Below are 24,844 nucleotides of genomic sequence, written 5' to 3'. Positions count from 1 at the left end.
GGTTTGTTGTTCTGCTTAGCTCCAGTGTTTTTGTTTCTTAGCCTATTTTTGTTACTTACTAAATTCATTCTTATCTTACCTATTGCTGTGTTTGAGCCGATGCATTCCTGGAGGGACAGCGCGGTGCCGACTAGTCGTTACATATATGTTGGCTATTATTGATGAAACATGTGCAGCATCCTTTGTATACGGCAGGGGTGTCAAACTCAAATACAGAGTGGGCCAAAATTTAAAATTAAACAAAGCAGCGGGGCAAGGTTGAACAAATGAACCTTTTAATAGGGACCCAAACAAGTTTTGCATTTAATATTGTACAAGCAATGCTTATATAACTTTACAGTGACATGCAAAATCGAGTTTCAAATAATAATAATAAAAAAATATCAATGGCATATGAAATAAAATATAAATAAAAATTGAATGCCTCGTTTCTATTTGCAGCCTTATGAGGTAAATATCAAAATAAACTTTTTCCACAGGCTAATAATACATTTGAAAATAAAATAACAATAATGAATGAATCAAACATTCAAGCCTTGAAGTAGCAAGAGAAAGTGCATGAATTATTTATTTATTGCTCAGTTTGCTACACTGATTTGCTTTAACACTGAATATGGAACAAGCAACGCTTATATAACTTAATGGTGCAAAATCAACTTTCAAAAAACAAACAAAAAACATCAATGGTATATTAAATCAAATTTGAAATAAAAAATGTAATGCCTCTTTTCTATTTGCAGCCTTCTAAGGTAAATATCAACATTAACTTTTTCCACACTGTTTGTAGAGAACGCTAAAGGCAGTGCCTTTAGGGAACACCCCCAATATTTGGATAATCGGTAGAAATTCAGGACAATGGTTGCGCTGGGATATTTTTGGGAAAAGCATTGAACTTCAGGAGTCTCCCGGGAAAATCGGGATGGTTGGCAAGTATGAGTATTAGCGGTAAATGCGGTGTTACAGCGGCGCTACCGCTGTATAGTACCGGCGGGCCAGCTTTAATGTTAATTTGATATTGCCTCAAGGGCCAAATTAAATTACACGGCGGGCCAGAGTTTGACACCCATGGTATACGGTGTCGTCTTGACAAATGAAGTTAAATTTGGGTCTGACAGAGCTCGTAACTCAAAACGTCCGTATCTCTAATCAGTATTCCCCATTGAAATGAATTACAATTACTTTTTTTCTGGGTACACCAAACACACCCCGATTTTTACATTAAAAGCCTACTGAAATTAGATTTTCGTTTTTAAACAAGGGTAGCAGGTCCATTCTATGTGTCATACTTGATTATTTCGCGATATTGCCATATTTTTGCTGAAAGGATTTAGTAGAGAACATCCACGATAAAGTTCGCAACTTCTGGTGGTGATAAAAAAAGCCTCGCCTTTACCAGAAGTCGCAGACGATGACGTCACAAGGGTGAGGGCTCCTCACGTCCTCACATTGTTTATAATGGGAGCCTCCAGCAGCAAGAGCTATTCGGACCGAGAAAACGACAATTTCCCCATTAATTTGAGCGAGGATTAAAGATTCGTGGATGATGATGTTGATAGCGAAGGACTAAAAATAAAATAAAATAAAAAGTTTAAAAAAAAAAAGCGATTGCATCGGGACAGATTCAGATGTTTTTAGACACATTTACTAGGATAATTCTGGGAAATCCCTCATCTTTCTATTGTGTTGCTAGTGTTTTAGTGAGATTAAATAGTACTTGATAGTCGGAGGGGTGTGTCCACGGGTGTCTTGAGGCCAGTGTCTGAGGGAAGTCACGGCAGATACAAGGACGGCGCAAACTCTACAGATCTCCGGTAAGAGGCGACTTTTTAACACAATTTTCTCTCCGAAACCTGCCGGTTGACAAGTGGTCGGGAACCATGTTCGCTTGACCGCTCTGATTACATAGTAAAGCTTCACCTCCGGGAATTTTAAACAAGGAATCACCGTGTGTTTGTGTGGCTAAAGGCTAAAGCTTCCCAACTCCATCTTTCTACTTTGACTTCTCCATTATTAATTGAACAAATTGTAAAAGATTCAGCAACACAGATGTCCAGAATACTGTTTAATTACGCAATGAAAAGAGACGACTTTTAGCCGCAAATAGTGCTGCGCTAATATTTCCTGACAGTCCGTGACATCACGCGCACGCGACGTTTTCAACAAGAAACTCCGCGGGAAATTTAAAATTGTAATTTAGTAAACTAAAAAGGCCGTATTGGCATGTGTTGCAATGTTAATATTTCATCATTGATGTATAAACTATCAGACTGTGTGGTGGGTAGTAGTGGGTTTTACTAGGCCTTTAACATGCTTTTTTAACAAGAAAAACAAACTACTAAATAAGAAATATTGAATAAAAAAAATACAATTGAATGTACTACAAACAACTAATAAAGTAAAGTTATACTAATTTACAACATTTATCTTGGAGAGTAGGCTTCTGTGGTATCTTCTTGAAGCTGCTTCTCTGTCAAACACTACATCCACAGTGTCTCTATATTTTAATGGAATAATATTGTCCGTAAAAATTTTTTTTGATGGGCGTCAAATTGCCTTTATCAAATCCTGCTTCAGTATGGTGCTGATCGTCTCAATGCTATCGTCGTAAACTTCACCAAGTCAGCTACAAGCACACCTTGGTCATGTTGTTTAGGCTTTTGTTCTGGAGTTCAATGAATCTCAGCACTATCCTTCAGAAATCAAAGTATTATTGTTGCAAAATTATTTGCAAACGTGTATCTTAATCTGTGTGCCCGTAATCCATTTCGCATCCATGTGCACCAATTAGTGACTGGACATCAATCCGGCTGTGTGTATTCAGATCTGCGTATATGTGTTTTAGCATACTTGCCAACCTTGAGACCTCCGATTTCGGGAGGTGGGGTGTTGGGGGGTGTGGTCGGGGGCGGGGCATTGTTGGGGGGGTGGTTAAGAGGGGAGAAGTATATTTACAGCTATCCATCCATCCATTTTTTACCGCTTATTCCCTTTGGTGTCGCGGGGGGCGCTGGTGCCTATCTCAGCTATAATCAGACGGAAGGTGGCGTACACCCTGGACAAGTCACAAATCTTATCGCAGTATGCGTAGAAATCTTTATTTATAATTGAATCACTTGTTTATTTTTCAACAAGTTTTTATTTTATTTTTTTAATATATTTTTTCCAAATAGTTCAAGAAAGAGCAATATTTTGCACTGTTATACAATGTAATGAATCAGAAACTGATGACATAGTGCTGTATTTTACTTCTTTATCTTTTTTTTTTTTCAACCAAAAATGCTTTGCTCTGATTAGGGGGCACTTGAATTAAAAAAAACGTTCACAGGTACATCTCTGAAAAAAGGTTGAGAACCACTGCTCTAAAAGCCGTAGATATTATTGTCACATATGCATGCACAGTAGATGGCAGTATTGTCCTGTTTAAGAGTGTCACAACATTGCTGTTTACGGCAGACAAATTACTTTACGGTAGACGAAAACGTGACTGCTGTTGTTGTGTGTTGTTGCCGCGCTGGGAGGACGCTAATGAGACTGCCTAACAATAAACCCAAATAAGAAACCAAGAACTCGCCCTCGATCATTCTACAGCTATAACGTCATTGAGCAGGCACTCTGTTTATATTGTGCGAAAGCGGACGTGAAAACAGGCTGTCGACACATCACTCAGGGTCGCATGGAGCTGGAGGGGGCGTGGCCTCCAGCTCCGCCTAAATTTTGGGAGATTTTGGGAGAAAATTTGTCCCGCGAGGTTTTCGGGAGAGGCGCTGAATTTCGGGAGTCTCCCGGAAAATCCGGAAGGGTTGGCAAGTATGACACAGAGAGGTGCTAAACTATAAAATCAGTGCCAATAGAGTTTACCGTGGTTATGGCTTTGGGGAAAAAACTGTTGTTGAGTCTGTTTGTCTTAGACCTGATGACCCTGTAGATCAAAGCCAGGGTGGGAACTGTCCTTGATAATGTTGGAAGCTCTGCTGAGGCAGCGGGAGGTGTAAATGTCTGTCAGGGAGGGGAGGGGGCAGCCGAAGATTCGCTGTGCTGCCTTTACCACTCTCTGGAGCCTCTCCTTGTCTGCAACGGTGCAGCAGCTGTACCATGCTGTGACGCAGTAATGTCAGCAGACTCTCAATGGATGAGCGGTAGAAGGTCAGCAGCAGGTTAGAGTCCAGGTTGTACTTGAGTACTCTCAGGAAGTGCAGCAGCTGCTGAGCCTTATCAGTGATGGGAAAGAAAGAAAGAAAGAAAGAAAGAAATAAGGGATGTAGAAGAATTGGAAGGTAAACATCTTCTACTGTACATTTCCTCTTACAGATGATATTATTTACTGTCTGCAGCTTCTGTCTCACACAATATTGAGAGTTATTACCTTCGTCATCTTTCCTTCTCGTTGTCTGCCCTTCGGTTCTTTGCTTCAACAGCATCTTTCTGTAAAGCAAAGGTCACATTGATACATCAACCACAGTTTGTACTTATCCTTATGAAGGACAATTTACTTGGTAATGCAATAACTTCTGTGAAGAATTTGTTTTAGCTTGTTTATTTTATTCCGGACATGGAAACCGATTAGAGCAGATACGCAAATGTATTATCTTGTTCGAGAAAAAGTAGGACAGAGCAGAGCTTATTGAATCCCACCCTTTATCCACATCACGACAATCACCAAACTTACTATATTAGGGCTGTCAACAATAACAAGTTAACTCATTTGATCAATCACAAAAAATGATCACATTAATCATATATACAAACCCCGTTTCCATATGAGTTGGGAAATTGTGTTAGATGTAAATATAAACGGAATACAATGATTTGCAAATCCTTTCCAAATCATATTCAATTGAATGCACTACAAAGACAAGATATTTGATGTTCAAACTCATAAACTTTTTTTTTTTTTTGCAAATAATAATTAGCTTAAAATGTCATAGCTGGAACACGTGCCAAAGTAGTTGGGAAAGGGCATGTTCACCACTGTGTTACATCACCTTTTCTTTTAACAACACTCAATAAACGTTTGGGAACTGAGGAAACTAATTGTTGAATCTTTGGAAGTGGAATTCTTTCCCATTCTTGTTTTATGTAGAGCTTCAGTTGTTCAACAGTCCGGGGTCTCCGCTGTCGTATTTTACGCTTCATAATGCGCCACACATTTTCGATGGGAGACAGGTCTGGACTGTAGGCAGGCCAGGAAAGTACCCAAACTCTTTTTTACGAAGCCACGCTGTTGTAACACTTGTCTTGCTGAAATAAGCAGGGGTGTCCATGATAACGTTGCTTGGATGACAACATATGTTGCTCCAAAACCTGTATGGACCTTTCAGCATTAATGGTGCCTTCACAGATGTGTAAGTTACCCATGCCTTGGGCACTAATACACCCCCATACCATCACAGACGCTGGCTTTTGAACTTTGCGCCTACATCCGAATGGTTATTTTCCTCTTTGTTCTGGAGGACACCACGTCCTCTGTTATCAAATAAAATTTGAAATATGGACTCGTCAGACTACAGAACACCTTTCCACTTTGCATCAATCCACCTTAGGTGAGCTCGGGCCCAGCCAAGCCGGCGGCGTTTCAGGATATTGTTGATAAATGGGTTTGGCTTTGCGTAGTAGAGTTTTAACTTGCACTTACATGTGTAGCGACCAACTGTAGTTACTGACAGTGGTTTTATGAAGTGTTCCTGAGCCCATGTGGTGATATCCTTTCCACACTGATGTCGGTTTTTGATGCAGTACTGCTTGAGGGATCAAAAGTCTGTAATATCATCACTTACGTGCAGTGATTTCTCCAGATTCTCTGAACTTTTTAATAATTTTACAGACCGTAGATGGTAAAATCCCTAAATTCCTTGCAATAGCTCGTTGAAAAATGTTGTTCTGAAACTATTCGACAATTTGCTTACAAAGTGGTGACCCTCACCCCATCCTTGTTTGTGAATTACTTAGCATTTCATGGAAGCTGCTTTTATACCCAATCATGGCACCCACCTGTTCCCAATTGGCCTGCACACCTGTGGGATGTTCCATATAAGTGTTTGATGAGGATTCCTCAATTTATCAGTATTCATTGCCACCTTTCCCAACTTCTTTGTCACGTGTTGCTGGCATCAAATTCTAAAGTTGATGATTATTTGCAACAAAAAAAAACATGTTGATCAGTTTGAACATCAAATATGTTGTCTTTGTAGCAAATTCAACTGAATATGGGTTGAAAATTATTTGCAAATCATTGTATTCCCTTTATATTTACATCTAACACAATTTCCCAACTCATATGGAAACGGGGTTTGTACATGGATTAATCACACAATTTATATTGACAGCAAATTTGACAGCAAATTGCATTGTTATACGTTCAGTGATCCGGTCAATGCATACGTCAGTGCAAAGATGAGTAAGACAATTCAGACTGGCGTCCTCGCTGGTAAATTTCACTTCAAAATACACCCTGATGGGATTTTAGCTAAAACTGTAACCAAGTTTTTAGCAAATAAATGATGTGCATTCAATTTAAATATATTTTTTTAATGAATCTGACAAAATAGTTGTATTTGTTTCCACATCGGGAGTTTTTTTAAGTTATTTTAAATAATACATGCCTGTAATAATCTGTGATCAATCATAATCAATCAAAGTTCAAGTGCGATTTACATGATTTTGTTTAAATCATTTGACAGCACTAATAGTTTTATATTTTTTGTTCACTTCCTGTGTTCATTACATATATCACTCAAGTTTTAGGACATCGGGGCCCATTTCCAACATTACTGATGCATTATAGACAATATTTGCACAAAAACTGTTCAGTTTTGTGCTCATAGTTTTTTCTTATACAATTACTCTATATTTTTCTATGCTACCAAGTGTACATGTATATATTCGTTCATATCTTTTAATTGAGCTGCTTCATTTTACTTCATCATCCAGACTATTCCATAGTGTTATCCTTGTAACTGATATACACATGCTTTTCTGAGTAGTCTGTGCTTTATATTTTTGGAAAACACCAGCTCATCTTAAATTGACTGCTTCAGCCTAAACTGGAAACAGTTTAGAAGTTTGCTTTATAAACTGCTCAGTGGTTGGCTGTCAGGGCCAGCAAGGCCTTCTCTGCTGGCCTAACATGAATCATGATCATAAATCCATAAAATTAATTTTGTTTTTAATTGACTTTCCATAAATGTATATAAGTATTTCTCATAGTCTTTTCATGTCATATTAGGTGCCAGTGTTACTTGTTTTATTTAACCTTAGAACTTTGATCCAATCAGAATTCAGCCAGCTTGTTGCCAGTGCTGGATGAATTCTTCTGAATCAACATTGGTGTGCAGTGTAAACCAACGAAGGACGGTCAGTTGATAGACAGTTGCGATAGCCAATCACATCATGTTGACAGTATCCTATCTAGGAAGCCTGTCAGAGTTTGTTGGTGACAAATCCCAAGATGCAGAGGAGGGAGGCATTTTGCAGGAAAACATGATTTAAATAAAATATTTGAATAAGAACAAACAAAAGGGTACTAACAAAGGACGCGCACGAGGCGGATAACAAACAAAAGGGTCTTTAGCATGGAAGCTAGCAAGAAACAAAAGGGGCCTAGCGTGGAAGCTAGCGGGTAGCAAACAGGAAAACAGAAGTCGTTACTTGTAGAGTGAAAACAAAACGGAAGCAGGTAACAAAAACAAACAGGTACCGAAAGATAGCTTACCGCTACGCTGCAATGACTTGACATGAAACGACACAACAGGAGCAACAATACGGAAGTCATCAACAAGACAAAAATCCAGCACTCGACTGGAGGACAAAACAGGTTTAAATAGGAGCGGGTTGATTGACACCAGGTGTGGCCTCAGCCGCAGCTGAGGAGAAACAGCGCACAGGGAAAAAAACAGGAAACAGACAAAATAAGTGCGCTGACAGGAACTAAGGGAAAAAAACAGGAAACAGACAAAATAAGAGCGCTGACAGGAACTAAAAACAGGAAATACTAAATACACACAGAGGACAAACTAAAACACAAACAGTCAGTGGCAAGCCTGACAAAGCCTTACATTAAATGTGATTGTGGTTTAATACTCGCTTGTCACTCCCAAGTGAGTATCCGATCGCAAGTTGTTATTTGCGAAACCGGAGCCAGACCCGGCCAGCAGAGAAATAATCGGTACTCACTTTTTTAACCCACAAAATATTCATTAGGTGGCAAATATATTTACGGAGCCATTTTCAAGAAGGATATTTAAAGACAAAACTACATCTTGTGAGACGAGGTCGGCCGACCCTGGAAGCTAGCTCAGCGGTCCCGGCGGAGAAATAGTTTACCCTCCACTTCCACTCGAATCAACCGACTACGAGCAGTACAAATTAAGAGTTCAAATATTGAATTTCTTTATTTTTTCACATTTAATCGTTTTTACAATTATTTTCATTTTGGCACTGCTATGTAAGATGTTTTTATTGCTGGTGTGGGTTTATTGATTTTTAAATGCACCAGAAAAATAGTCTGTTTTGTACACTGGGGAGGTGGTTCAATTTCCAGTAGTGTGTAAATGTGTTTCTGTATAGTATTTCTCCAGCAATGGTCATGTGGTGACTTAAATTATGGTATTTTGATTACATCACTGAAGGCCTAGGTGGGAAACGCACAGTAACTGCTGTATTAAGATCAATCAGGTCGGGAAATTTCTGTTTTTGTTTAAATACGAGTGGGTTTGTTGGTGGGTAGCAATTTTAATGTCTTTCTTTTGAAGTAAAAATATGGTATTCATGTTTGTTTTAGAATTCTTCCCCCATATATCCGCATCATGGCTTATGTATTGTAAGCAATAACAAATGGACTTTTTTCTATATGTAGTCATTTATCAATTTTTTTTCAATTTTCTATTTAATTTATTGTCAAGAATTAATAACATGTAGCCATTTTTGTTTTTTATTTCACTCAATATAGCAATAGCTTTTGTTTCTTCATAATTTGTTTGTATGTGATTTCTAATTTCAATTACTATCAATGGTATACAATACCCACAAATGTATTTTCATGCACCTTTTTACCACCTTGTTATTAAGAGCGCTTACGCTACTGTGCACACATTAAGGCTTACAATCTTACCTTAGGGAAAAAGCAAAGAATAGGCTCCCTGCCAGACTCAGAGTAGTAACCACAGCCATGAGCGGCATCAGCACGCCAACCGACTCGTCGTAGCCATGAGCCAGTAAAGGCAACGTCATGATAGGTCGGGACCTTTGAGTCAGCTTTGGAGTGACTGTGAAAAAAATATAGGAAATTCCAAGTCATGTCGAGGTAAATAGAACATCAGAATGGGTTATTACTTTGAGACTTTTTGGAATCTGATTTTAGCACATACATTTTAGTGTCTTGGCCCATTTCCATCTACTTTGCTTTGAAAGGAGGATATAATCGATTTAGATAAAAATATAAAGATTTAGCTACAATTATCAAGATATTACATTTGTAATACAATTTCAAAACTCAAAAGCGAGTATTATTATTTTGTGCAGTGCACATTTTCTTTCTGGTCCAGGGGCATAGCACCAAATTCTGGGCCCCATTAGGGTTAGGGTTAGGGTTGGGGTTGGGGTTGGGTTTAGGATTAGGGTTGGGGATGGGGTTAGGGCTAGGCATAAAGAAAAATAGTTGGTTAGGGTTAAGGTTAGTGTTGGGTTTAGGGTTAGGGTTAAACGTTCAACAGTCCTGTCCCCTTAGCAGAAAAACAGCCCCAAAGCATGATGTTTCCACCCCCATGCTTCACAGTAGGTTGGTGTTCTTGGGATGCAACTCAGTATTCTTCTTCCTCCAAACACGACGAGTTGAGTTTATACCAAAATGGATACATGGATGATACAGCAGAGGATTGGGAGAATGTCATGTGGTCAGATGAAACCAAAATAGAACTTTTTGGTATAAACTCAACTCGTCGTGTTTGGAGGAAGAAGAATACTGAGTTGCATCCCAAGAACACCATACCTACTGTGAAGCATGGGGGTAGAAACATCATGCTTTGGGGCTGTTTGTCTGCTAAGGGGACAGGACTATTGATCCATGTTAAGGAAAGAATGAATGGGGCTAAGTGTTTTCAGATTTTGAGCCAAAACCTCCTTCCATCAGTGAGAGCTTGGCCATGGTTGACCAAATACTTATTTTCCATCCTCATTTACAAATAAATTCTTTAAAATTCCTACAATGTGAATTCCTGGATTTTTTTTCCCATTCTGTCTCTCACAGTTGAAGTGTACCTATGATGAAAATTACAGACCTCTGTCATCATTTTAAGTTGGAGAACTTGCACTAAATACTTTTTGCCCCACTGTAGCTGCAAAAGGTGGACTGACATTATATTGAGCCCTATGGGTAAGGACTGGGATGGCACTTCGAGTTCATAAGTGAGTCAAGACATGTGGCCAAATGCTTTTGGCATTATAGTGTAACAACATTCGAATACCGGTTTCTCAAACTGCCACTTTGAGACCCCTTCCAAATTCACCGATTGTCATGTAATCTGAAGGTCAAAAGAAAATGGATCCTACATGTTCACACTTTACCCTTCAGGAGGTATGTAACTTGGTAGAACAGGGTTCCATCCTTGGCCCGCAGGGAGCACTGGTACCTTCCTTGTTCGTCCAATCGGAGCTGATTTAACACCATGAACGCGTCGTCCATCACTACCAAGTTTTTAAAGTTAGTCCCACTGAGCTGCACACATAAAGTGATAAAGTGCACAAAGTTAGGGAAGGTGGTCCACATACACTGAACTGTGGACTGCTGGTCACAGTGACGTTCGTGAGTTTTTTACTTGGAAAATGTTTAACAAAGTGAGTTTAAAGATAATTTTCAAGACAATTCTACATGTCTGAATAGGGGTTGGGAGAAGCAGAGTTCATTTATTCGTAACCTTTCTTTGTCTGGGCAAATACAGTCGTCTATCACAGTGGTTCTCAACCTTTTTTCAGTGATGTACCCCCTGTGAACATTTTTTTAATTCAAGTACCCCCTAATCAGAGCAAAGCATTTTTGGTTGAAAAAAAGAGATAAAGTAAAATACAGCACTATGTCATCAGTTTCTGACTTATTAAATTGTATAACAGTACAAAATATTGCTAATTTGTAGTGGTCTTTCTTGAACTATTTGGAAAAAAAGATATAAGAAACACTAAAAACTTCAATTATGAATAAATATTTTTACACAGAGAAGTAATCATCAACTTAAAGTGCTCTCTTTGGGGATTGTAATAGAGATCCATCTTGATCCATGAACTTAATTCCAAACATTCCTTCACAAAAAAAGAAATCTTTAACATCAATATTTATGGAACATGTCCACAAAAAATCTAGCTGTCAACACTGAATATTGCATTGTTGCATTTCTTTTCACAGTTTATGAACTTACATTCATATTTTGTTGAATTATTATTCAATGAATATATTTATAAAGGATTTTTGAATTGTTGCTATTTTTAGAATATTTAAAAAAAAATCTCCCGTACCCCTTGGCATACCTTCAAGTACCCCCATTTGAGAACCACTGCTCGATCATAATCGGACTATTATTTTACTCACTTCCTGTGTCGAACATGCTTCCATGCAAAGTAGGAAATATCGCACTTGGAACGTCTTAGGTCGAAAACAAGAACATGGCTTAAGACTGTCTTTCTTTTCTTGGTAATATATCCAGTACAGTAGATCATTGCTCCAAGGGTAGAGTTACGATCTGAGACCTCTAGTAAATAGTAAAAATACATGAGACACCCATAAAAATGGTGATTTTAGACACTCTTAAAGGCCTACTGAAACCCACTACTACCGTCCACGCAGTCTGATAGTTTATACATTAATGATGAAATATTAACATCGCAACACATGCCAATACGGCCGGTTTAGTTTACTAAATTGCAATTTTAAATTTCTCGCGGAGTTTCTTGTTGAAAACGTCGCGGAATGATGACGCGTGACGTCACGGACTGTCAGGAAATATTAGCGCAGCACCATTAGCGGCTAAAAGTCATCTCTTTTCATCACGCAATTGAACAGTATTCTGGACATCTGTGTTGCTGAATCTTTTGCAATTTGTTCAATTAATAATGGAGAAGTCAATGTAGAAAGATGGAATTGGGAAGCTTTAGCCTTTAGCCACACAAACAAACGGTGATTCCTTGTTTAAAATTCCCGGAGGTGAAGCTTTACTATGGATCAGAGCGGTCAAGCGAACATGGTTCCCGAACACTTGTCAACCGGCAGGTTTCGGTGAGAAAATTGTGTTAAAAAGTCGCCTCTTACCGGAGTTCTGTGGAGTTTGCGCCGTCCTTGAATCTGCCATCGACTAACCTCAGACACTGGCCTCAAGACACCCGTGGATACACCCCTCCGACTATCAGGTATTATTTAATCTCACTAAAACACTAGCAAAACAATAGAAAGATAAGGGATTTCCCACATTTATCCTAGTAAATGTGTCTAAAAACATCTGAATCCGTCCCAATGCAATCGCCTTTTTTTTAAACTTTATTTTATTTTTATTTTTTTCTTTCTAGTCTTTAGCTATCAATATCATCCACAAATCTTTCATCCTCGCTCAAATTAATGGGGAAATTGTCATTTTCTCGGTCCGAATAGCTCTTGCTGCTGGAGGCTCTGATTATAAACAATGTGAGGATGTGAGGAGCCCTCACCCTTGTGACGTCATCGTCTGCGACTTCCGGTAAAGGCAAGGCTTTTTTATCAGCACTAAAAGTTGCAAACTTTATCGTCGATGTTCTCTACTAAATCCTTTCAGCAAAAATATGGCAATATCGCAAAATGATCAAGTATGACACATAGAATGGACCTGCTATCTCCGTTTAAATAAGAAAATCTCATTTCAGTAGGCCTTTAAAGCCTTGATAATGCTATGCTCTGCCAGCTCGCTCCTCCCCCTCCAAACCCTGCTTCGCAGCTTGATATTAACATTATCCTCTGATTTCGGGTAAATATTTACAATAAAAGTGACACATCGCTTAATTCTAGCAACAAAAATAATAATAGCAATTGTTCGCTTTTTGGTCTGTGTCTTTCTGTTTTTACTTCATTTTAGAAAAGTACTGCAACTAATTATCTAATGGAAAGTTATCCATCCATCCATCCATCCATTTTCTACCGCTTGTCCTGTTCGGGGTCGCGGGGAAAGTTATCCAAATCAGGTAAAACGTGTGTCTACATATGAACTCAAAGACAAACGTTCACATCGTGCTGTAACTTTGCACCTTTGCAAAATACTTCTGGACCAAAAATCTATCCTTATTCTATTCCAGACCTGGGCAAATTAAGGCCTGGGGGCCACATGCAGCCCGCCAGACATTCCCATAATTTTTTGTTTTAGATCTTTAAACTGTAGCTCCCATTATGATGTGCGATGTTTTTAAATGACTGTTAGTCTCGAACTATACTAAGTCTTTCAATGGTTGGAATCTGTGACTTTTGCATGATATGCTAGTTACTATGGTAATCTAATTAGTTACTATGGTCATCTAAGTTACAGCAGCTCAGACGTGGCACCAAGCAGTGTGGGTGGGGAGCGTTTCCACAGAGTGTTTCCAGGCCCTGAAATGTGGGTGTCAGGGACAGACGTGGAAGGAGATTTTTACAACAAAGTTCTAAAACGTAGTGATATATCACATATATTAGATTGAAAGTGGGTTTTTTTTACCCTTCGCGTTCATATTTTGCTGTTTGTTGCATTTTTGTTGCATTTTGCTTGATTGTAAAATATTTCAATCGGGGGGTGGGGGTGACGTTCATATGTTGTCAATCTTCAGTGTTTTATCGTTAATATTTAATATTGTAAATCCCACATTCTTTATTTTCATGTACATTCCAGGTGTCTCTTTCAGTAAAAAAATAAATAAATTCCATTCCTTTTTTAAGGCAGTTCGTCGTATCGTTTTTAGCATTCAATCAGACATTATTGTGAGGTTTTGTATTAGTGTTCCTAAAAATAGATATACCGACCACCCAGACACATTTTTTTCTCTAAATTTGGCCCCGAGAGAAAATAATTATACCCAGGCCTGTTCTATACTGTTTACAGTGCTAATATAATCTGAGTTTAGATCAATTTCCCCTCGGGGATTAATAAAGTATTTCTGATTCTGATTGAGTGGAAATATGGGGAAATACACTAGTGTTACACTAGCTCCATCTAGTGGTAGTCCAAATAATCACTTGATTAAAGTACAGTGTTTTATTTTTCTATATTCAAACACAATGTTACTGTTCAAACTATGTCTATTATTACTGTAGTCCGGGTGTCGACAACCCGCGGCTCTGGAGCCGCATGCTTTATAGCGCCGCCCTAGTGGCTCTCTGGAGCTTTTTCAAAAAGGTATGAAAAATGGAAAAAGATGAGGAAAAAGATAAAAAATATATGTGTTGTTTTAATATAGTTTCTGTAGGACAAACATGACACAAACCTCCCTAATTGTTATAAAGCACACTGTTTGTATTAAACATGGGGGGGAGCGTTTTGTCCTACTAATTTTGGCGGTCCTTGAACTCACCGCAGTTTGTTTACATGTATAACGTTCGCCGACTTTCCAAGACGTGTTTTGTGCCACTTCTTTTTCCATCTCATTTAGTCCACCAAACTTTTAACGTTGTGCATGAATGCACAAAGGTGAGTTTTGTTGACGTTATTGAGTTGTATGGAGTGCTAATCAGACATATTTGGTCACTACATGACTGCAAGCTAATTGATGCTAACATGCTATTTAGGCTAGTTATATATACATATTGCATCATTATGTCTCATTTGTAGCTATATTTGAGCTCAATTGGTTTCCTTTAAGTCCTCTTAATTCAATTTATATCTCATGACACTATCTTTATGTAATATGGCTTTTATTTTTTTGCGGCTCCAGACATATTTGTTTTTGTATTTTTGGTGCAATATGGCTCTTTCAACATTTTAGGTTGCCGACCCCGACTGCGGTCAACATATTAAATATAATAAATAAAACATCTGCCTTGTTTTAATGAATACTTAGGCCTACTGTGCTACTGTATTTTATTGTTGGTCATCATGGTGGTACTTGGAAAGCCAGTTTTTTTTTCTGATGTGTTCCTTAGTGAAAAAAGTTTGAGAACCACTGATCGACTACAACTAAAAAACAGCTAACTAAAAAAATGCAAACAAGTAGCTGTTAGCCAAGAATGGGAAACAATTGTTCTCAACCAAAAAGGAGAAATCTAACTTTAGAAGCAAATTAATTCAAGAACTTTCAGGTTTTGTTGATTTTGGTGACGCCACTGAACCCAAGTGGTAGTGTTTTGCTAGGAAAAGACAACATTTCACCTGATGACCAGCGCATCTCTAATGGCTGTGCTTATGTTAAATAGCAGACACTATCAATAAATGATCTTGGATTGCGCTACAAACAGGACGCCACTAACAAAATATGGGGCGGATGCAGGTCTGAAGCAAAGACAGATAGGTACAAAATGTTTTTCGAAGGTGTCGATTTATTGCTACTGCACACATTTCCGATGCCTAGCATAGATAGCATTACCATTTTGATTTGAGCATCGAAATTCACGTTCGAGCCCAGCTGGAAGACATGCAACCAAGGCAGCGTCAGTTTGAAATTCCTCATCTTGAAGCTCACGCCAGCAAGTAAAAGCCGGGGCAATGTTGATCCTGACTACTCTATTATCTGGTTAAGCTCATTTTTTCTTTTGTCTCCTCAGACAAAACATTGTTTTTTTGGTTCTTTTTGGCACTATAGCCATGATAGCAGTAATTGCACGAAGGCGTTCTTTTTCTTTTAGTTTTCTTGTGGCACGAATGCGTTAATATTGACTTCCGTCTTTTTAACGAATAGAGAAAGGCGGAGTGATTTATGCTGTAAAGCAGGGGTCCCCAAACCTTTTGACTCGGGGGCCGCATTGGGTTAAAACTGTTTTGCCGGGGGCCGGGCTGTGTATATATACAAACATCGTTTCCATATGAGTTGGGAAATTGTGTTAGATGTAAACATAAACGGAATACAATGATTTGCAAATCATTTTCAACCCATATTCAGCTGAATATGCTACAAAGACAACATATTTGATGTTCAAACTGATAAACTTTTTTTTTTTTCCCCGAAAAATCATTAACTTTGGAATTTGATGCCAGCAACACGGGACAAAGAAGTTGGGAAAATGTGGAAATAAATACTGATAAAGTTGAGGAATGCTCATCAAACACTTATTTGAAACATCCCACAGGTGTGCAGGCTAAATGGGAACAGGTGGGTGCCATGATTTGGTATAAAAACAGCTTCCATGAAATGCTAAGTCATTCACAAACAATGATGGGGCAGGGGTCACCAATTTGTAAATTATCGAACAGTTTTAGAACATTTCTCAACGAGAAATATATATACATACATATATATATATATATATATATATATATATATATATATATATATATATATATATATTCCTCGCGCATTAATTGACTGAAAGAGTGCGCACTTGATGTCACATCATCGATGGAAAAATTTACTTTTAGACCATAAGATTTGCCTGAGTGGCTAGGATACACAAGAGTAACAAGCGGTAAAAAGAAAATTGATTAGAAAGGATAGATTTTTTTGAAAAAAGAAAAAAAAAAACTTTTCTTTTTTTTTAACTTTGGACTTCCCGCAGGCCGGATTTTGGACCCTGATGGGTCGGATCCGGCAGCTAGGAGACTAGTTTAGGGACTCCTACCATAAACCAAGTCAGCACATTTGCAGTTTTTTGTTTTGGCAGGGTTCCTGCCACCAATGTTCCCTCTATTTTTTTATGTGTGTGAGCATTGATTGATTGATTGATACTTTTATTAGTAGATTGCACAGTACAGTACATATTACGTACAATTGACCACTAAATGGTAACACCCGAATAAGTTTTTCAACTTGTTTAAGTCGGGGTCCACGCAAAAACTCCTTGAGCATTCAGTGGAGCACATGTGAGTATCATCAGACGTGTACATTGAGGCCACACCTGCAGCCTCAATGTGCAGCACCGCTGTCCCAAACCTGACTAAATAACAAGTTAAATTTCTTATTATTTTAATCAAATGACAGCAGTCACTTCGATATGATCATTTTCTAATGTAAGTGTTTTGGCCCACTTACAATGACAAGAACAACAAATATTGTTTTTCAATGAGCTGTGTACTAGTATTGTGTGTCTGGGTGGGGGTCCTCCTTTGAAAATAATGTGTACCCCTTTCAGATAGCGCATTTAGTTCCCATTAAAACATTCACATGTTGCACAATGAGATGTAAGCACTGGATCACGTGTACATTGCTTAACTTTCCGTTTGTAAAATGTATATATTTTGTATTAGTATTTCTTTAATATAATAACGGTATTTCATGATTAATATTTCTAAATTAAGATTCTTAATAAATGACAGTAGAATGAGCACACATTTGATTGGTAACGACCTGGAATTACACAGAATGTGCGGTATCCGAAATGTCCGACTTTTTGTGTGGCTATAAACGCATCACTGGCTCAGTGCCATATGTGCATGTATTGGCACAAGTGAGAAAGATGTTTTTGGTCCATCTGTGTGGAGTTTGCATGTCCTCCCCGTGAATGCGTGGGTTCCCTCCGGGTACTCCGGCTTCCTCCCACTTCCAAAGACATGCACCTGGGGATAGGTTGATTGGCAACACTAAATTGGCCCTAGTGTGTGAATGTGAGTGTGAATTTTGTCTGTCAGTCTGTGTTGGCCCTGCGATTAGGTGGCGACTTGTCCAGGGTGTACCCCGCCTTCCGCCTGATTGTAGCTGAGATAGGCGCCAGCGCCCCCCGCGACCCCAAAAGGGAATAAGCGGTAGAAAATGGATGGATGGATGTTTTTAGTAAAGCCGCTGCTCCTTCACATCGAGAGGAGCCAGATGAGGTGGTTCGGGCATCTGGTCAGGATGCCACCCGAACGCCTCCCTAGGGAGGTGTTTAGGGCACGTCCAACCGGTAGGAGGCCACGGGGAAGACCCAGGACACGTTGGGAAGACTATGTCTCCCGGCTGGTCTGGGAACGCCTCGGGATCCCCCGGGAAGAGCTAGACGAGGTGGCTGGGGAGAGGGAAGTCTGGGTTTCCCTGCTTAGGCTGTTGCCCCCGCGACCCGACCTCGGATAAGCGGAAGATGATGGATGGATGGATGGATGGATGTTTTTGGTCATGTGTTTATAAAGAGTTTTGCTCAATAAACGGAATTCATGTCCACCTCAAAGCGTCTCGACAGACATTACAATAATTGAACAGTGATAACGAAAACTGTTGTCTCCGTTGTCGCCTCTTGTCGTCAGTTACTTGGAAAATTGCCTATTTTTTTATTGGATTTTGTGCGCGGCATAGAATTGTCGTGGGCAGAGGACTAATGAGCAGTGCGCAATTGCACATTGCCTGCCACCCTCTTCAATGATGCTAAGTGCCAGGAAAGGCGATACCGAACCCTTCAGGCCATGACAGAAGTGTCGTTCAACTAGTTTTAAGCCGTTGTATCATCCCAAAAGTTATGGAAATGTTTTCTGAAAGTTGAAAAGTTACTTGGCGCTGCTTCAAAACCGATTGTTGTACTTTGGAGACCACATGCACAGCAATGAAATGAGACCAATAGTTCAATGTGTGAAGATCAACCAAAGAGAAAGTCCACCTTGTTTCTCGGCACAGCAGGGGCCCGGGAGTAGTGGTACTCTCGGCTCCCCAACAGAAGAGAATGCCATGGTTGGTAGCAGTCCAGTACAGCCTGACCTTCCTCCTTAGCCACCACCGGGTATTCTACAGAAAGGGTATATGGAAAGGGGAGGATTGAGAGAGGACTAAATGTTTTCATCCATATGGACAAGCAGTGTTGAAGAACGGTACACTCCATCCACGCACAAACAGCGCTATACGCACCGCCACAATCCTCTCGGCCAGATGGAGATGGACAGATGTGCATCTTGTAGTTGCATGTGGTGCAATCCAATACTCGTCTTTGCAGGAGCCCTGTGATGCAGACATCATGTGCTCACAAATGTGCCTCCGACCGTGAACCCTCTTTTTTGGCTGCAGGGAGAAGGAACACTCACCACACTTGTTTGGACACAATCCTGAGGGAGACAAGCGTAAAGAATGCATTTCATATGACGGCATGACTTTTTATGGCGATGACGTGCACTCACTAATCCTAAATGTAAATACCGTCCCTGATGAACACTTCCAAGTGTTTTTGTAAGATTTGCCTGCCTTTGTCCATAATAGTAATGGTTGCCATTGCAATAGATCCTTTGGAAAAGAGAACTGTGTCAAAAGCTGCTGAATGTTGAGGGACTTGCCAAACCAAGTACAGTGGAGCATTAAAGGTTAAACTATCTTTTCCTGGATGCTGTTTGACCGAATTTGTTTAAAGGGGCCCTATATGCAAAACCAACTTTTCTTACCTATTGGTACCTGCTGTTGTTTATTTGGGATCTGCATAAGTCTCGAAAATGTTTAAATCAAACCATGGAGGCATGACGGACATATTTATAAAATAATCTTACCTTTCTTCATAGTTCTTTCAAACCAGCTTTTTGGAATTTGCCCACTTTGTGACATCCCCGGTTGGGAAAAACGTCACCGCGTTTCATTATCTATATATTGCAGGGGTCACCAGGTAGCCCGTAAGGACCAGATGACTAGCCCGCTGGCCTGTTCTAAAAATAGCTCAAATAGCAGCACTTACCAGTGAGCTGCCTCTATTTTTTAAATTGTATTTATTTATTAGCAAGCTGGTCTCGCTTTGCTCGACATTTTTAATTCTGAGAGAGACAAAACTCAAGTAGAATTTGAAAATCCAAGAACATTTTTTAAAGACATGGTCATCACTTGTTTAAATAAATTCATTTATTTTTTTTTACTTTGCTTCTTAGAACTTTCAGAAAGACAATTTTAGAGAAAAAATACAACCTTAAAAATGATTTTAGGATTTTTAAACACATATACCTTTTTACCTTTTAAATTCCTTCCTCTTCTTTCCTGACACTTTAAATCAATATTCAAGTAAATTTATTTTTTTCATTGTAAAGAATATTTGTGAAATATTTCTTCAAACTTATTATGATTAAAATTCAAAAAAATTATTCTGGCAAATCTAGACAATCTGTAGAATCAAATTTAAATCTTACTTCAAAGTCTTTTGAATTTCTTTAAAAAAAAGAAAATCTGGAAAATCTAGAAGAAAAAATGATTTGTCTTTGTTAGAAATATAGCTTGGTCCAATTTGTTATATATTCTAACAAAGTGCAGATTGGATTTTAACCTATTTAAAACATGTCATCAGAATTCTAAAATTAATCTTAATCAGGAAAAATTACAAATGATGTTCCATAAATAATTTTTTGAATTTTTTCAAAAAGATTCGAATTAGCTAGTTTTTCTCTTCATTTTTCTCGGTTGAATTTTGAATTTTAAAGAGTCGAAATTGAAGATAAACTATGTTTCAAAATTAATTTTTTTTCCTGTTTTCTCCTCTTTTAAACCTTTCAATTAAGTGTTTTTTCATCTTTTATTCTCTACAAAAAACCTTCCATAAAAGGAAAAAAAAATGTACGACGGAATGACAGACAGAAATACCCAATTTTTTATATATATATAGATTTATTTATTAAAGGTAAATGAACCAAATTGGCTATTTCTGGCAAAAGTTTTTTAAGTGTGTATTAAACTGGTAGCTCTTCGCATTAATCAGTACCCAAGAAGTAGCTCTTGGTTTCAAATAGGTTGGCGACCCCCGATATATGGCATACATGTATTGTAAATCCGCGATGTAGTCAAACCCAAGATATATCGAGTATATTCAATATATCCCGCAGCCCTAATGTGAAATAAAGTACTGGTTTAAAAGGACAACATCAAACGTCAGCAGCAACATGAAAATAATTGACCTTCAACAATGGTGTTTTTATAGGGAAACATTATTATACACACAAAGATTTTAGCCAGGAACACAAACCTGTCATGATGCTGTGTGACAGACTGTGTTATGAAACGTACTTTTAATATGTATTTACATTTACTCATTACTTTACCAAACAAGTAACTGAATTACTCTTTGGGAAAGTACCGGTAATTACTAGAGAAAGTAATTAATGCGTTACTTAAAAAAAAAACTCCAGATATCTGGCTTAAAGCAGTTGAGATAAGTTTCATATGCATACTTGCCAACGTTGAAACTGATTGGGGGGGGTTGTTGGTGGTAGCGGGGGTGTATATTGTAGCGTCCTGGAAGAGTTAGTGCTGCAAGGACTTCTGGGTATTTGTTCTGTTGTGTTTATGTTGTGTTACGGTGTGGATGTGCTACCGAAATGTGCTTGTCATTCTTGTTTGGTGTGGGTTCTCAGTGTGGCGCATATTTGTAACAGTCTTAAAGTTTTTTATACGGCCACCGTCAGTGTGACCTGTATGGCTGTTGAACAAGTATGTCTTGCAGTCACTTAAGTTTGTCGGTAGAAGCCGCTTACAACATGTGACTGGGCCGGCAGCGCTAAATTCAGTGTCATCAAGGCACGCCCTCAATATTGTTGTCTGGATGAAAATCGTGAGGAATTCGGGAGAATGGAGATTTTAAGGAGGGGCACTAAAATTCGGGAGACTCCCGGAAAAATCGGGACGGTTGGCAAGTATGCTCATATGGGAGCAGTGTGTGTGCCTTTAAAAGGCGCTGCCTGTTGCTTAGTAACGTGTGACGTCAGTGAGTCCACGGTCAGTCTGAGTCTAAGGCTAATTAAAGGGTTAAAATCTGTATGTATGTTTTTTTTTTCCAATACTCGCCCAACCTATTTTTAGTCGCAAACGAGACTAACATCTCTGGGCATCAGTCCAGGTAAGCATGTGCCTTAAGGCGTTCATATGTGACACGTATTGAGTTGGAATATTGACCATGTTGTACCACCTCGGCTGACATTCGACTTAAGAAGTTCCGCTATAATTATATATGCATGGAAACAGTGTGTTAGATTGCTTACCCGTGCGGGCTGTTTTCAGGAAGCTGTTAAACTCACTCTGGTACTCCGTTTTGACTCTGTACAAGGTGGTGGGATCTAAACAATAAGGCACGAGTGGTTAAAGCAGGGGTAAGGAACCTGTGGCTCTTTTGATGACTGCATCTGGCTCTCAGATAAATCTAAGCTGATATTGCTTAAAAGGCCTACAGAAACCCACAACTACCAACAACGCAATCTGATAGTTTATACATCAATGATGAAATATTAACATTGCAATACATGCCAATACGGCCTTTTTAGTTTACTATATTGCAATTTTAAATTTCCCGCGAAGTGTCCTGTTGAAAACGTCGCGGAATGATGACGCGTGAGTTTGACGTCACCGGTTGTAGCGGACATTTTTTTCCAGCCCGATCCAAGCTATAAGTAGTGTGCTTTAATCGCATAATTACACAGTATTCTAGACATCTGTGTTGCTGAATCTTTTGCAATTTGTTCAATTAATAATGGAGAAGTCAAAGTAGAAAGATGTAGGTGGGAAGCAGTGTATTGCGGCTGCCTTTAGCCACACAAACACACGGTGTTTCCTTGTTTAAAATTCCCGAAGGTGAAGCTTTACTATGGAACAGAGCGGTCAAGCGAACATGGTTCCCAACCACATGTCAACCAGCAGGTTTCGGGGAGAAAATTGCGCTAATAAGTCGGCTCTTACCAGAGACATGAGCGGAGCTTGCGTCCTCCTGCAGCTGCGGACTATTACCTCCTCCCACCGAAGGCACTGGCGGTCACCACACCCGTGGCCACGCCCCTCCGACATTGAGGTTTCATTTAATCTCACTAAAACACTAGTAACACAATAAGCAGATAAGGGATTTTCCAGAATTATCCTAGTAAATGTGTCTAATAACATCTGAATCTCTCTCACTGCCCTCGCCTTTTTTTTCTAGTCCTTCACTCTCACTATCCTCATCCACGAATCTTTCATTCTCACTCAAATTAATGGGGAAATTGTCGCTTTCTCGGTCCGAATGGCTCTAGCTGCTGGTGGCTATGATTGTAAACAATGTGAGGAGCCCTACAACCCGTGACATCATGCGCACATCGTCTGCTACTTCCGGTACAGGCAAGGCTTTTTTATTAGCGACCATAAGTTGTGAACTTTATCGTGGATGTTCTCTACTAAATCCTTTCAGCAAAAATATGGCAATATCGCAAAATGATCAAGTATGACACATAGAATGGACCTGCTATCCCCGTTTAAATAAGAAAATCTACTTTCAGTAGGATAAGTAACGAATAATTCCACTGGTAATCACAGTCTTAAAAATAACGTTAAAAAAATATAAAACTTTCTCATGCATTTCAATCCATCCATCCGTTTCTACCACACCTGTTCAAGAAGTCGCATTGATGGTAAGAAGTATTTTATTTATTATTGGTTAGCTTCAGAATAACAATGTTATTAAAAAGAATGAGTGAAGTGAATTATATTTATATAGCGCTTTTCTCGAGTGACTCAAAGCGCTTTACATATCCATCCATCCATCCATTTTTTAACCGTTTATTCTCTTCAGGGTCACGGGGGGTGCTGGAGCCTATCTCAGCTACAATCGGGCGGAAGGCGGAGTACACCCTGGACAAGTCGCCACCTCATCACAAGCGCTTTACATAGTGAAACCCAATATCCAAGTTACATTTAAACCAGTGTGGGTGGCACTGGGAGGTAAAGCGTCTTGGCCAAGGACACAACGGCAGTGACTAGGTTGGCGGAAGCGGGGATCGAACCTGGAACCCTCAAGTTGCTGGCACGGTCACTCTACCACCCAAGCTATACCATCCCTACATAAGAGGCTTAATATACTCAAAAAATCTTGGTCTTACTTAAAAATGCTCGCATTTAGTTGTATTCAGTGTTAAAAAAAATATTGTATGGCTCTCACGGAAATACATTTTAAAATATTTGGCTTTCATGGCTCTCTCAGCCAAAAAGGTTCCCGACCCCTGGGTTAAAGACTAAGAAGGAATGTACAGTAAGTACAGTACTTGGAGAAGGTACTTGATTAAAATTGGAAACTACCACTAGCAAGAAGGTAAACTTCCGGAAATATCACACTGGGTAGTTCTCACCTATGACACCCTTCAAAGAAAGGCTAGTACTCTTGTAATTAGCATAAGCCTGATTGGTAATTTTTTGCAGGTCAATCTGTACAGCAGGAGTTGGGCCAGTGAGAGTGAACTCTTCATGCATGCTCCTGATGCTGCGGTCACACTGCAGACAGGCTTGGCTCACAGCGGCACAGCAAAGCATCAGCGCCAGCACCATAACCTGTTTTAAGCAAAAACAGGCTCTCGTCATGATTCATGCCACATATATTTTTCAACTAACCAAATAAATGGAACATTACCACTAAAATGTACGAAACCTAAAACAAGTGAAGTTGGCACGTTGTTTAAATCGTAAATAAAAACAAAATACAATGATTTTAAAATACTTATATTCAATTGAATGAATTACAAAGACAAGATACTTAACATTTGAACTTGAAAACTTTATTTTTTGCAAATATTAGATTTGGAATTAGTTTTGCATAAGTGACCAAAAAGACTGAAAAAAGTTGAGGTAGGCTCATCAAACACTTATTTGTAACATCCCACAGGTGAACAGGCTAATTGGGAACAGGTGGGTGACATGATTGGGTATGAAAGCAGCTTCCATGAAATGCTAAGTCATTTACAAACCAGGATGGGGCGAGGGTCACCACTTTGTGAATAAATGCGTGAGTAAATTGTCCAACAGCAAGGAATTTAGGGATTTTTACCATCTAGGGTCCGTAATATCATCAAAA

The 24,844-nt window shown here is 39.1% G+C and overlaps 2 protein-coding genes across 2 annotated transcripts in view; one reads left to right on the top strand and one right to left on the bottom strand.

The window, feature by feature from the left end:
* LOC133551632 (izumo sperm-egg fusion protein 1) lies at positions 1-24,431 on the bottom strand. Its single transcript, XM_061898570.1, has 10 exons — positions 24,126-24,431; positions 22,020-22,094; positions 19,216-19,299; positions 19,104-19,124; positions 18,931-19,020; positions 18,686-18,810; positions 10,558-10,708; positions 9,107-9,260; positions 4,364-4,422; positions 1-4,208 (listed from the first exon to the last, which is right to left on the bottom strand). The coding sequence occupies exons 1-10, from the start codon at positions 24,352-24,354 to the stop codon at positions 4,156-4,158; spliced, it is 1,041 nt and encodes a 346-aa protein (XP_061754554.1). The 5' UTR covers positions 24,355-24,431; the 3' UTR covers positions 1-4,155.
* Positions 21,765-24,844, top strand: part of LOC133551615 (myogenesis-regulating glycosidase-like) — a 40,476-nt gene continuing 37,396 nt past the window's right edge. The window contains exon 1 of the mRNA XM_061898540.1: positions 21,765-21,877. Within this exon, the coding sequence (XP_061754524.1) occupies positions 21,798-21,877 (80 nt within the window). The 5' untranslated portion in view covers positions 21,765-21,797. The remainder of the gene's footprint in view (positions 21,878-24,844) is intronic.

Source organism: Nerophis ophidion, linkage group LG01 (assembly GCF_033978795.1).
Source record: "Nerophis ophidion isolate RoL-2023_Sa linkage group LG01, RoL_Noph_v1.0, whole genome shotgun sequence".
NCBI lineage: Eukaryota > Metazoa > Chordata > Actinopteri > Syngnathiformes > Syngnathidae > Nerophis > Nerophis ophidion.
This window is presented reverse-complemented; position numbering and strand designations above follow the sequence as displayed.

What these genes read in the sequence shown, in the direction of transcription:
- LOC133551632 (XM_061898570.1), bottom strand. Translation starts at nt 24,354, where the DNA reads ATGACGAGAGCCTGTTTTTGCTTAAAACAGGTTATGGTGCTGGCGCTG. An exon ending in GGAAGTGTTCATCAGGGACG is followed by an intron (nt 19,125 to 19,215) that starts GTATTTACATTT and finishes TGTCTCCCTCAG; the next exon opens with GATTGTGTCCAAACAAGTGT. An exon ending in CTGCTGTGCCGAGAAACAAG is followed by an intron (nt 10,709 to 18,685) that starts GTGGACTTTCTC and finishes TTATGTGTGCAG; the next exon opens with CTCAGTGGGACTAACTTTAA.